At 49.4% G+C, this 13212-nt stretch overlaps 1 protein-coding gene across 12 annotated transcripts in view; it reads right to left on the minus strand.

Moving 5' to 3' along the window:
• NRXN2 (neurexin 2) overlaps positions 1–13212 on the minus strand; it is a gene marked incomplete at both ends in the record, with an annotated part of 99401 nt that overhangs the window by 61386 nt on the left and 24803 nt on the right. For 5 of the 12 annotated variants that reach the window (XM_080913462.1, XM_080913465.1, XM_080913467.1 and 2 more), the window contains 2 exons: positions 2964–2987; positions 10869–11170. In XM_080913462.1, the coding sequence (XP_080769588.1) occupies positions 2964–2987; positions 10869–11170 (326 nt within the window). Of the gene's footprint in view, positions 1–2942; positions 2988–10868; positions 11171–13212 lie in introns of those variants that run through there. The other 7 variants (XM_080913463.1, XM_080913452.1, XM_080913453.1 and 4 more) reach the window with 4 other exon arrangements.

The raw sequence follows: 13212 nt of genomic DNA on the forward strand, positions 1-13212 counted from the left end.
GTGCAAAAGCTATTTTGAGGCCCTAATGTATGCATGAACAGCATTAGCTTTATAAGCCGGCACTCATCAGCCTGATGGTGCTCAAGTGGAGATATATGGGCAAGCCTTTTCCCACTCTCCTCACCAAGAGAAACGCTCATACTAAGAAACCTAGTAAGTGAGTTAGAAAAATCAGCACAACACTACATGAAACCCATGAGAGAGATCTGAGAATCAGAACCTGCCGAACCCTTTTTTAAACTTCAGTCTGGACCTGGAGGAGCCAATCCCTCGGGCAAGGTTTGAAGGGACTTCTGAGGTCTCACAAGGCAACAGATTGCTCTCCTATTTGTGCAGACAATGCAGGGAAGTGTGGACTTTGCAGGCTCAGAAATAAGCAGGCTCTTTATCGCCGCTGAAACCAGGCAGGGCTGCCGGCTTCTTGACCAACTGAAGTCAGCCCTTTGTCTTCTCTCCTCCTCCACATCCCCGAAGCATTCTGAGGTTGCATGAAGTTGTTCTGAGACTGGTTCCTAACAAGGGATTGCAAGAGGATCTCCAGTGGGGCCAGAGATGCCTGTTCCACAGGGTCTGCTGAGGGACAGGAAGGGAAGCACTTTCTTCACACAGCATCCCTATCCTGGTAACAGAGGGAATTGCCCAGCGCTTTATTAAGCTTAATGAAATTATAATTCCTTTCTAGAGTACGGAACTTGCTTTGACTGATCTTCACACAGACCTGTTGTACAAGCCAGGCAGGTGCACCAGCTGCCTGCTGGGAGCTGAGGGAACTGAGCTTTTCTGGCCTGGGCCCTTGTGGTAAGCATTTTACCACAGAGACTTGAATGAAGGTTTGTTGGCTCCTAATCCTAGGGTGGTACACCCCCAAATAGACAGTTTTTCTCAGTTACATTTATATATGTTGTGTGTGTGTGTGTGTGTGTGTGTGTGTGTGTGTGTGTGTGTGTGTGTGTGGTGTATTCTGGCAATCAACTCAGGTTATCAGACTTGGTGGCAAGCATCTTAACCAGGTGAGGCTTCTTGTCAGCTAGTAAAGAAAGTTCCTAATGATAGGTTCTCAAGAACAGTGCAGTAGGTAGCAACTAACCCTCAAACCCAGCAACTGAAGAAACAGCACCTATGAAATGCTTGTACAGATCTCGGTAAGAGCCATTTAAACCCTCGGAGGCTAGGCAGCCTGCACACGGTACGACATTGGCCATGGACACTAACTAGCCTCTGAGGGTGAAGGAAAACACACACATACAAAAGTGTCAGCAAAGGCTTGGCGTGGCTTCAGAGGTGAAGCCCGCTGAGGGGCAGAAGGAGCCTCTCAGTCCAGCTTTGATACCTCCCTGCTCCCTAGACTTCCAACCAGGCAGACCTGGCAGGCTGGGCAAGCCAGGCAGCTGCCCCAAACCCCTCCCACTCCACGAGAGCAGACACGTCCATCTGCAGGGTCCCCTGCCTGGTGTTCAATCACTCTGCATTATTAATAGGCAATGACTAACGGGCTGCTGTGGAGCCGGAATTGGGCAGGCATGAGGGAATCCCATGGGATCTCACACTGCAGGGCCTCAGGGCACAAACTCTGAGGCAGGCAAGGGAAGGAGGATGAGGTCCTCCCAACTTTCTCTGTCTTTCTGCCGTCACGCACTGCACCTGCCCTGAAGAGCCAGCCCCACCAGCCCGCCTCCATATAGAGAATCCTTACCAGGTCCCAGAAGCTAGCCAAGCTTGCAGCCCCCATTCCCACCAGCCCTTACACATGCAGAGAATCAGCAGTCTCCCAAACACACAGCATGGCTTCCCACTAACACCCCTAAATATCACACCAACATTTACACACAGTCACACCCACACACCAACACACACCAGCTGCCTTTACACTGACACCCACAACAGCATTCACCAGGAGCGAGCCCAACCCAAACACAGGAGCTTGGCAGGGACAAGGAGAGCTGCCCCATTCTACCCCTGCTGGGACTCCTCCTCGAATGCCCTCAACAGGGAAGGACGCCAAGCCCTGTCAGAGGCCATGCAGGAGAGGCAGGGGACATAAAGGGGGTGGGGCTGAAAGGGAAGGAAGACAGTGTGGAACACAGTGTTAGTCAGAGCAGCAGAGCAGTGGGGGGATCTGGACGCTATCCCTGGTGGGGGAAAAGACCACTCATGCCATGCAAAATGTGAGGGAGACAGATCTGGGAATCCTCAAAGTTGGGAAGTAGGGGCCAACAGCCAGCACAGGGCAGCCCCTACACTGGTATGAACTGGTAAATTGAAGGAGGTCCCAAGGCCATCCTCCTTACCCCTTTGGGGAACATGCCCAGCTGGCTGTCACTGGAGATGGCATCCCCAGCCCTCTTCCCAACTTGAGGGGCCCCTGTCTGGAGCTGACAGAGAGCATAGCATAGCGTGTCATGGGATGGTGTTTTCCATGGATTTTCAGGAGACCAAGAAAGAAACCAAATCAAAGAGAAAAAAAAAAAAACAAAAACAAAAAACAAAAACAAAAACCAAGAACTAAAACCAAGGAGCTGGGGAAGAACAGAAGAAAGTAATAGAAAACAGTCCAGCATCCGGCTGGCCTAGCCGGGCGGACGAGCGTGGGGGCCTGCCCCAGGTGTCTCAGGACAGGAACCTGCCAGGATGCAGGAGCTCAGGGCAGGGACCCAGCAAGTGCCTGAGTTTCCATTTATCTTTTGGACTTGAGTTTGGATCAATTAAAAAAAAAAAAAAAAAAAGAAAAGAAAAGAAAAAAGGAAAGAAAAGGAAGGAGGGAAACTAAAAGAGAAGACGTGAAATTTAAAGATTGTCTGGGACAAAAGGAAGAAAAAAATAAATAAAAACAAGAGCAATTGGAGAGCAAAAACCAAGTGAGGAGAGGAAACAAAAGGGGGAGAATCGAACAGTTAAAAAACCCACGGCAAACCAAACGGTAAGACAATTAGAGTGATATCTACCAGATAATGCAGTTTGTTTACCATAGCGTGTCCAATCCCTGCGTGCTTCATCGGAGAGGGGGAGGGGTGTCAAAGAAAAAGAAAGAAACAAGGACAAAAGAAAAGAACGAAAAGAAAAGAAAAATAAAATGACCAACTGTGAAACTCGGAGGGAGGAGTGCTCAAACCCTCCCCCACAGGCTCAGTAGAAATGTTCAAAGAAAAGTCATAATGAAAGAAGAAAGCACACACACAAAATTAAACCCCTTCTTCTCCCAAACCTCCCCAACCCCTCCTCTGGATTTCTCGTCCCCTCATCCCCTCCCGAAGGGCATCTGCAGAGAAGGGGAACAGTTAGAGACCTTGGTTAGTAAAGAAGAAAACAACAACAACAACAAAGAAAAAAAAAAAAAAAAACTGGACCAAGAAAGCAGAGACTTAAAGATGGCCGACATTCCGCAGATGAGACAGAAAGTTAGTTCGGTTTGTCACTCATACCTGGCCCCACCTGGCCCTGCCCATCCCTTGGTCCCTTGGGTTATAAGCGTGTTAGTAACACACACAGAGTTGGCAACGGGGAGGGGGGTTTCCAACAGAATGGGGGAGGGGAGGCAGGGTTAAGAAGCAGACCCAGTGTGCAGGATTAGTAGGTCCTACAGCTGAGGTGTTAGGGAGTTAAGGGGAGGAGAGAGGGGGGCATGGGATCAGGAAGGAGTGGGCCACTGATTCAGGGGTGGGTGAATGGCTTTGTTGGCTGACTGGTCACCCAGATGGCTTTCCAGAAAACTGGCTAAGGAATGAAATGGTGCTGGCCAACTGGCTGACCAGTGGACATGTCGGGTTAATGGGTTAACCGGCTGGTGACAGGCCAGCTGGCTGACAGGTTAGGAGAAGAATGGGCAATGCCCCTAATCACAGAACTGGCAAGGACAGGAGGTGGTTTCATTTGGAATCCAAAGACAGGATGAGAGGGGACATGGGTATCTGCTTTTCCTGGAGATGGAAGATGGGCAAATTGACCCAGGGGTCATTGGGGGAGAGGGATCCCCCTTTCATTGTTTTTTTTTTCCTTGAGAACTGAAGAATGAGCCACCATCATAGTGAGGTTTTGGAGGGGAAGCTAGCCTTCCACAGACTGCAGAGGGCTCATGATAACACCATCCCAAACCCTCCTCCCACTCCCCCCTCCTCCCATGTCCCACCCCTAGCTGACTCCCCAACCTGTCCACTTGCCCTATTAACCTCCCAAATTCCCCTGGGTCCTTCAGCCACCCTCCCTGCTCTCTTATTTACCAGTGAATAGCTGAGTTTCCCTTAAAGACCCTGAAACAGGCAATGGTCTCCCAGGACCCAGGCTCCTTTCATGGACACCCATAAACCCCTGGATCTCCATTTTCTACAACCAAAGCCAAAAATTCACTCCCCCTCTACCCACAGAAAAGAAAAACAGAGAAGCCCTGAGACCTCAGCGTCCCCTTATCTTCTCTGAACTATAAGCCACATTCTTCTATGCCGTCTCTAAAGAGCCTACCTCTATGTATTTCTCCTCCATTCTCCCTCCCATTGCCAAAGACAATATTCACTTTCAGAACCAGCTGGTAGTGGAGATGGAAGAATGCAGTTGCCTGGTTCCCATTAAACACTAAGCAGCAGACTTGAGACTGTGATTAGGGGAGTGGTGTTCTAGGGAACTGTTAGCTAAAGAGTTTTTGTAACCAGTGGCCACAGGAGCAATTGATTAAGATGATTAACAAGGAACTCATATAATTAAAAATAACAGAATTCAATACTTAGATGCTAGAAGTGCTGAGTAGCCAATATTAATTATTAGGTATGAGGAAGCAGTTTACATAGCAAGAGAAGAGTCTAGTCACAAGTGCAATGATTGGAGCAAGGTGACGAGAGGATCTGTATAGCAGGACTGTCATGAAATAAAGAAGCCTGCTAATCAGAGAAATCAACAAGCAACCTCAGGGCAGACAAACTAATGGAAAAGTTTTGGGGAAAAGAGTTGAGTTTTCTGATGTCATTGCAGGAGTTGAATAAGGCTGGGGTAAGGACACTACAAGTAAAAAGTCCAAAAACTGTTCTGACTTGTTATGGAAAATAACACAGTAGTTGGGGAGCAGCATTCACAAAGGAAGCTCTAGTGTTGATGGACAGAACAGTAGATTAAAGCCAGGACAGAGAGGGGAAAGATGTAAGTTCAAACCCCAGCCTCCTTCTGATTTCTCAAGAGAGCCAGACTCTCCCAAGAAACTGCAGAGTTGGAAGAGATGAGCACAGAGCCCTCTATACCGAGGAGTGGAGGATGACAGCCCTGATAGTCATGTGGTACCTACAGTCAAATACTGGAATGAAGCTTTCGTTAGAGGCTATGCCTGTGGTACGGTGGCCCACACAGAAAGGCCCAGATCTACAGAATTAATGTCTCAGTCCAGCAAGTAACCCCTAGTGCTTCGTCCACTTCTATAGCCCAGAAGCACAGGCATAAGGGATGCCAGGAATGAGGAGGGTGTCCCAGCCCAGAGAGGAGTTTGTCATTAAAGCAAGAGAACTTGCTGCAGCTAAACAGCTTTGGAGAAAACCATACCCCAATCTCCACCTTAAACTCAGATGCAAAAGTCTCCGCTGAGGACAGCCTGTGGGTCTGCACAAGCTCAGCCTGGGATGAAGGAACGCCTTGCTCCCTAAGTCAAGAGGCTCAGACTGTTCAAATCGTCCTGAGGTTTGAGAATGTCCAAGAATGTCAGAAGCCAAGAGGACTACAGCCTCTATGCGTTTTGCATGGATAACAAAGAAGCTACCAAACACCTGCCGAAGCAAGGAAATGAAGTGGTTTAATTCAGATTTCACGTTTCAAGGCCTCCTAACCCCCACCCAGACAGGCTAGTCTTCTGGTCATAGTTATCTCATTAGTAAAGTGGAGGCCATGGTTCCCATTCACAGATTTTTATAAAAACCTACACCACAACGGAACTTTAATACCAGCATCTGGGAGACTGAAGCCAGTGGATCTCTGAGTTTGAGGTCAGCCTGAACTACATAAACGCACACACACACACCCTAGGCAATTAATGAGACCCTTGAACATGGAGATACATTCCAGGGCAGTCTGAGAGACACCCTGAGAGGCTAGCACTGAACAGAAGCAGGACAAGTTATGCTACTCTTGTGAAGCAGATCAGAACTCTTTCAGGAAGACAAAAAGTATTCAGGCATTGTTTTGGTTTGAAGCAGAGTCTCCATACAGAGCCCAGCTGGTCTCCAACTAATGGCAATCCTTCTGCCTCAGCATCCATCCAGACTTTGGGGGTCACAAGCCTACATCACAATACCCAGTGACAGTCATATGGAGTAGTTTGACCTGTTCATTTGGTCATGAGTCCTCACTTCCAAAATCTGTTCAATTAGGTTTAAGAAGGAAATAGAATGAACAGGCTGTGTATTTAATTCCGTAACAGAGCACGTGTCTATCCTGTGGAAGGCCCCAGGTTCCAGCCTCATACTCTGTTTAAAAGAGGGAAATGTTTCCTGAAGGAAACGAGGCAAGTCGGGGGCAAAACTTAGAAAAATAGCTAAGAGGCTCAGTAGTTGCTGGTATCAAACCTTCAGTTTGCTTAAAACCTGGATGTAGAGATAAATGGTCACAAATATTAACACACAGGTAAGATGTGAGAGGATCAAATACACGTTCTCATGGACTCAACACAAGAAAGAAGAGAGTTGGTTTTGGGATGGACCAAGGACAGCCGTATGAAGAAAGTGTCACCTCAGCTAAGGAACTAAGAAGGAAAAGAAGTACAGCTAATGATCACAGCAGCAGGAGCTCTCCAGTGCCCACATCATGCCGTCAGTGTGCTGAGTGTGGTAAGACATCCACCACATCCAGTTAGTCATCAGCAGTTCCTTCCCACTTGGCCTATGGGGAACTGAACTTGGGGGTTGCATAACTTGCCTAACAACTATCTGACTCAAATCCCAGCTTTTAGTGTTTGCCAGCAGAGATCTGAATGGGTGGTCTGTTTGGGAGAGCTGGGGAAAGCTCCCCTCAGGAAGAACAAGGAAAGGCAATGTAGACAGGTCTGGAAAGTTGCAAATCTAGGATCTAAGGCAGATTGTGTGCCATGAGGGACAGGAGGCAAATGAATAGGTAGTCTAAATCTTTTGGGGACTCTACCATTGAGTGGGTGCTTCACTCAGTACATAGGGGACTACTTCCTGGAAGACCCCATCCTTCAGGACTGCATCCTTGGAGTGTGCACCATTAGTACATCCTCAAATTTCTATCCTTGAGGATTGTATCTTGAGAGATTCCATTCTTAAGGACTCCATCCTGAAGACTCCATCTTTGGAGACTCCATCTTTGAAGCAATATCCTCAAGAACTGGAAGATTCCATTTTGCAGGCCTCCATCCTTGAAGACTTTATCTTTGAGAACTCCATCCTACAAGGATTCTATTTGAGGACTCCATCTTTGATGACCACAGTCTTCGAGACTCAATCCTTGACAATCCTATTCAGGGTCATCCTATTATTATAGGCTCTATCCCTTGTAGAACTGATCCTTGACAGATTCTATCCTTGGGACCCAGAAGAAATTCTGAAAGTCTGTACTGAAAAAAGGCACCATCTGAGCTGAGCAAGAGAAAAACCATGTGATGTTTTGGTAGCCAGTTTGTCTTTCAATTTGGTGCTGTCGAAAGTTAAATGGATTTGCATATTCTTATGTGGTAGTTGGAAGTATAGGGGTATGAAAAGTGAGTGAGTCTAGGATAAAGCTAGACTTCAAGGAACCCTCAGGGGTAATCAGTTATTCCTGCTAAGGTCCCCCAAAATAGCTTCAAGAACATGTGTCAGTAAGGATTCCTCTGGTCCCAACTGCTCTCTGTGCTCCAAGACCATCTACATGACTTCAGGAAAGATCATCTAAACCAGGAAGTTTTGGAGTTAAACTTTGGCCCACCCCCATAGTTAAAAGGAGCTGATTTGGAGGCAGGTCATTCCAGAAAGTCATCTCCCCAGCCACTCCAGTCACACAAGGAAAATAACAGATCTATAGCACTCTAGATCCTGGTCATCTTCCATGTCATTTCTGCTTCCTTTACCCCCCTCCAACACACACACACTGCATTTTAAGGATGGAATCCATGGCCTTGTGCGTGCTAGATCAGTATCTGTCACTGAACCACATACCCCCGTCCTGATGTCATTTCTTACATTACACCCCTGACCTACTCCCTACTGACAGAACTTGGGAGAGGCTGAACATTGTTGAAAGCCACCTCATCCTCTATCACCTGTGTGAATATAGCAGGATTCTTTAAATCCTGGTATGTCATCTGGGCTATCTACACACTTGGATGAATAGGGAGAGTATCTTCCCAGAGGTGGCTCATGCCTATGGGAACAGACTGGTTTCTGGAGTGAAAGAAATTCCTCAGAAGCCCTTTGTAAAGAGAGCTCTCCATCCATATCTTTAAGCAGACATTTTCTGTGGCCCATCATCCCTGCTTTTGGGTCAACGTGATTTGCCCATACTCAGAGCCATCCTATAGAACAATCCAGGAGCAGAGAATTTCCATCCATTACCAACTTGCACCCATGACTCTACATGTTCCAGAAAGAGATAAACATGGATCACTCTCTACACTGTGTCCTGAGGTCATGTGTCACTGCATCTATGAAGGTAATTCAGCATTACCAAAGACTTTTCCTTCCTCTTGGAAATCTTCCCAATTCCCATAGTTAATTCTGGGGTGCACCGGGCAGACGTATGGCTTTATTCTAATCATTTTTAATTCGTCTGTTTATTTATTTCTTCATCTGTTTTTTCACATGTGTGGCATGATTGCATGTGCAGGTATGTTCACATATGTGGGCACACATGTGGGCATGATACAAGTGGAGTCTTGAAGCTGTCACTGGATTATGCTCAATAGCTTCCTTAGCCACTCTTGCCTCTGTTGAATAAAGTTTCTCACTAAATCCAGAGCTTGCCAATTCTGGATAGTCGAGCTAGTTCGATTGCCCTAGGGACCCCTATGTCTAACTTCCAAGTGCTGAGATTACAGATGGCTACCATGACTGCCCTGCTTTTACAAGGGTTCTGGGGATCTCAACTCTGACTGATCCTCATACTTGGGTGACCAGCAATTCTTTCCACTGAGCCATCTCATTAGCCCCTATTCTGTTTATTTGGAACAGTTCCATCCTATCTCAAGAGATGCAGAACAGGGAGCATGTCCTTCTCAACTCTATCCAGCAGTGTGGCTTACTTTTTTTTTTTTTTTTTTTTTTTTTTTGGCCAAATGGCATGTGGATGGATAAAGATTGAGGGCTTGCAATGACTTGCAGAAGATAGCAGCAGCTGACTAGTCCCAGGAACAGTGAAGAAGGGAGCAAAAGGCACTAAAAGCAGCTTGCCTGAATTACCCCCCAAATAATGTGTGTGACACCTGAATGTATCACAGAGATACGGAGCATACCCAACTGCTCCAATGGGGATACCACTCAAAGCTCGAACTGGGAATGGGGTGAGAAGACAAGAGTGGGGAGGGGCTGCATGGAGAAGGAGTGACTCCACAAACTTGTCACTCTACAGAAAAGAGAGAGGGAGCCCTAAGAATAGTGCATTGACAGAAGGCTGCAACAGGCTGCTGCAGGTTTCCGAAAGGAATAGTGCAATTAGTCACGCCATTGTCTTAGCAAGGGGAATCTCCATTAGATCACCCCTTAGTGATGTTAAATGAGGGCAGGTGAGAGGGTGAGACAGTCAGTCAGAATCTCCGAGCCCCTTTGAGGAGCTTCCAGTGGGAGAAAGAAGAAGAGGGGAGGAAGGACAATAGGTTAGAGACAGGAAGTCCAAAAATTCACTAGGAAGAGACCAACCACCAAGCCCTCTGATGCAGAGTCCAGCAGAAAGAACGGTTTTCCTGGTTGCCTTTAGTGGTGGAAAGATGAAGCTTGCTGCCTGCTGACTACAAGACTAGGGACCCAAGAGAAGAAAGAACTGGGCCCCCACACACCCCTCACATAAGTGGGTCACTATGGAGAAGGGGAGACAGGAGGCCCCAGGGACTGCCCTGGGGCCTCACCTGCTAGTGAAGAGAGATCAATATGATTAAACATGGGGACTTCCTAGGAGAAAACTACCCACAAGGTTCTCATCCATAAAGTTCCCAGTAAGCGCCATATGCAGTGTCTGAAAGTTCAGGGGACAATGCAGAGAAGTATGCCATCCTATATTAGGAGCTGACCCCAAGCCCCTCCTGAGCCCCCCATGCAGGCTGGCCTAGTCAACAGAAGGTAAACGTGAACATGAAGGAAAGCCTAGCTTCATCAACAAAGGAAGAAAAGCAAGCTGTCCCAGAGAAGCAAGACCAGGTACTTCCCCGGTTCTGACTCCCCACCCACTGGCTGCCTCCAGTTCCTCTCTGTGCGTTCCTACCTCTGCCCTGAGAGAGCCCCGTGGAGGGAAGACCATGTTCTGCCCCACTTGTATCTGTCTTCCTCAGTGTGCTGCTGCCCACCTGACAGGCCCCCTCCACACCCCACAGAACACTAGGTCTTCATTCCAGCTCCAGCTCCCTCCGTCCAACCCTACAGCAGCCTCCTGCCCATCTACCGCCTGATCCCTGGGCACCAGACATCAAAACCCTAGCTGTTCCCACTATTCTCAGAACAAGCCTACTCCTGGCCGCAGGCTTCTGCCCAGGAGCAGCTCTGGGGCCTCCTCCTAGCTCAATCCCTGGTAAATAAGGTCTCAGGAGCCATCACACAGCTGAGGTCATGCCTGAGGTTGAACTGCCCCAACCTCTGTTCTTCTCCAAAACCACACTGCCCGGCCCTGCACTCTCCCACCCCAACCCAAGACATGCCTCTGTCGTCCACGTATGACCTGCCCCAGACAAAGCTGAGCCCTGGCCTTCTCCCTGCTCCCCCTACCTGGCGCAGGTTTCGGGTAACCCGGACGTCGTGCCAGGCGTTGTCGTTGAACTTGCCATTGACGGGTTCCACAAGGGCCTCGAAGGCACCTGAGCCTAGGTTGATGACCAGCCAGACAGCCCCGGACTTGAGAGACAGGTTGACGTAGTCCGCCGACTTCCCTGTGTGCAGCATCAGCCCGTTGCGCTGCAGGGTGCGGAAGGCCAGGGTGATCTCATCGGTGCTGCTCTGGATCGGGTTGTGTGACAGGTCGTAGCAGAAGAACTCATTGCCCTTGAAGGTTGCCACAAATTCCTCCTTGCCTGGACGCCGCGGTTTGGGAAAATTGGAGAAGGCTGAGTGGGTGGGGTGTGCCAGAGCCTCCCCATTCACCTCCAGCAACCCAAACATAGGTTCTGGACACTAGAGTCCTGTGGACCCAGCTCTAAACTCAGATCCCCCTTCCCCTCCCCCATGCTGTCAACCTGGACCCTGCTGTCTTTGCTACCAAAAGTCAACTTCCCCCAGGCCCATTTCCAAAGCAGGAGGCTGCTAAGTGGCTCTCACACTGACAGCTGACAATTAAGCTGCCACAGGGCCAGACAAAGCTACAGGCTTTGCTGTCTTCTCCCTACCAGTTCTCTCGACCTCCGGAACAAAGGCGTGTGGGGGAGAAACTAGAGGCTCTGCCTGGCTTCTCCCTGGGATGCCTCTCTAGGACTGTGGCACCAAGTGTCTCCCGAGCAGCCCACCTCTTCCCTGTACCCAGTGACGGGGCAGCCTCAGGCCTCCCCGTGAGTGATGGGACCAGTGGGTCCGTTGTCTAGCCCTGCACAGATGAGAAGCCTACAAAGCCGTGGAGTGGAGAGGGACGGGGACAAGACACGTGGGGAGGCATTGCAAGTGACAGGAATGTGTGCCCAGTGACAGGCCACTCTGCCACGTTTGCCTGGGAGCTCTCATCATGCCAGCTCTCCCTCCTCTCCCAACTTCCTCCTCTAACCCAAGACACCCCACACGGCCCCGTGAGCGGCAGGAGAGGGCCTGGCTCTCATGTGTGCATGCCTGTGGATGTACATGACCTGTGTGCACATGTGCAAGTGTATGTGTTTATGTATGTGTACCCATGGAAACAGTGCCCAGCCCAAGTTCCTTTCTACTAGTACTCTTTAGATGGGAAGCCACAACTCATGGAAAGACCATAAGGATTGCAAGGGGTGGGGGGTCCACAAGTGGATGACAAGTAGAAAGACCACGACTGGAAATAGAGAGTTGGGGTTCAGCCCTCAATTTCACACACCAAGTCACAAGTCCAGGCAGAGAACCAGATTCCAAGCCAAAGAGACTGGTGCCCGGTACCCAGGCAGTGATGTCTGTCCCCTGTCAGTAAATACTGATCCTGCAACCTCCCTAGATGGGCAAAGGGCCAACAGGAGTGTGTCATGAGGGTCTTTAGACAGAGACTGAACTCTCTGAGCTTCTTAGGAGGTGTTCTCGAGGCCCAGGGGAGGTAGGCACAGAGGACCACTGTGAGGCACCTGTCCTCCCCTAGGAGTCACCCCATGTGCAAACACGGAGATCTCATTGCAGATTCTGTAGAACTCCTTTTCTCCAGCACACAGCCTGGCTCTCTCCCTCCAGGCAGGCTGCCCACACTGCCCCACTGCATCCGGATGCCAAGGCACCAGCTGCTGCCCCAATGCCTGGCATAGCCCTCACTGCAGCTGGCAAGGCCTTGTATACTGAGGCCACAGGGCAGCGGGCTGAGGGGGGTAGGGCATGGGCCACACTGGGACTATCTGAATCCCTCCCTCTATGTAGGGGACCTGAATCGAAGGTGAGGTGACTGGCAGAGACAAGGACACATTTAATGGTGATGCGGGGAGCTCAGTGTAGAAGGGTACAAAGACAGACCCTCAGTGGGACAGAAGAGAAATGGAGACAGGCTGTAAGGGAAAGAGTGGTCACGTGGAACCCTATCGATAAAGAACAGGAGGGAACCCTGAGGGGACAGGTAAGGAGGAGGGCCAGCCAGCACAGAAAGGGGACAGGGACCTCTGGGGAACTAAAGCCAAGGCTTTCTGGGGCCTTTGTTGTTTCCATAGCAACCAGGCCTGCTGCTCAGACACTGACAGAGCCAGGGGGCTCTAGGACCAGAAAAGGGAATGCATTTGACCTTGGTTTCACCACCCATACTGTCAGAACCGCCCAGAAGTCAGACCTCCCTCCCATTCCCTCACCTTCACTGCGGTCACAGCAAGTAACATTGCCGAGACACAGACAGGCGGAAAGGAAAATAAGGCAGCCACCTGAAAAAGTGATTTGGGACCAAACAAAAGAAGTCAGGAATAAAAGGAGAGGTGGA

The sequence above is a fragment of the Micromys minutus genome, assembly GCF_963924665.1.
Source record: "Micromys minutus genome assembly, chromosome: 2".
Taxonomy (NCBI): domain Eukaryota; kingdom Metazoa; phylum Chordata; class Mammalia; order Rodentia; family Muridae; genus Micromys; species Micromys minutus.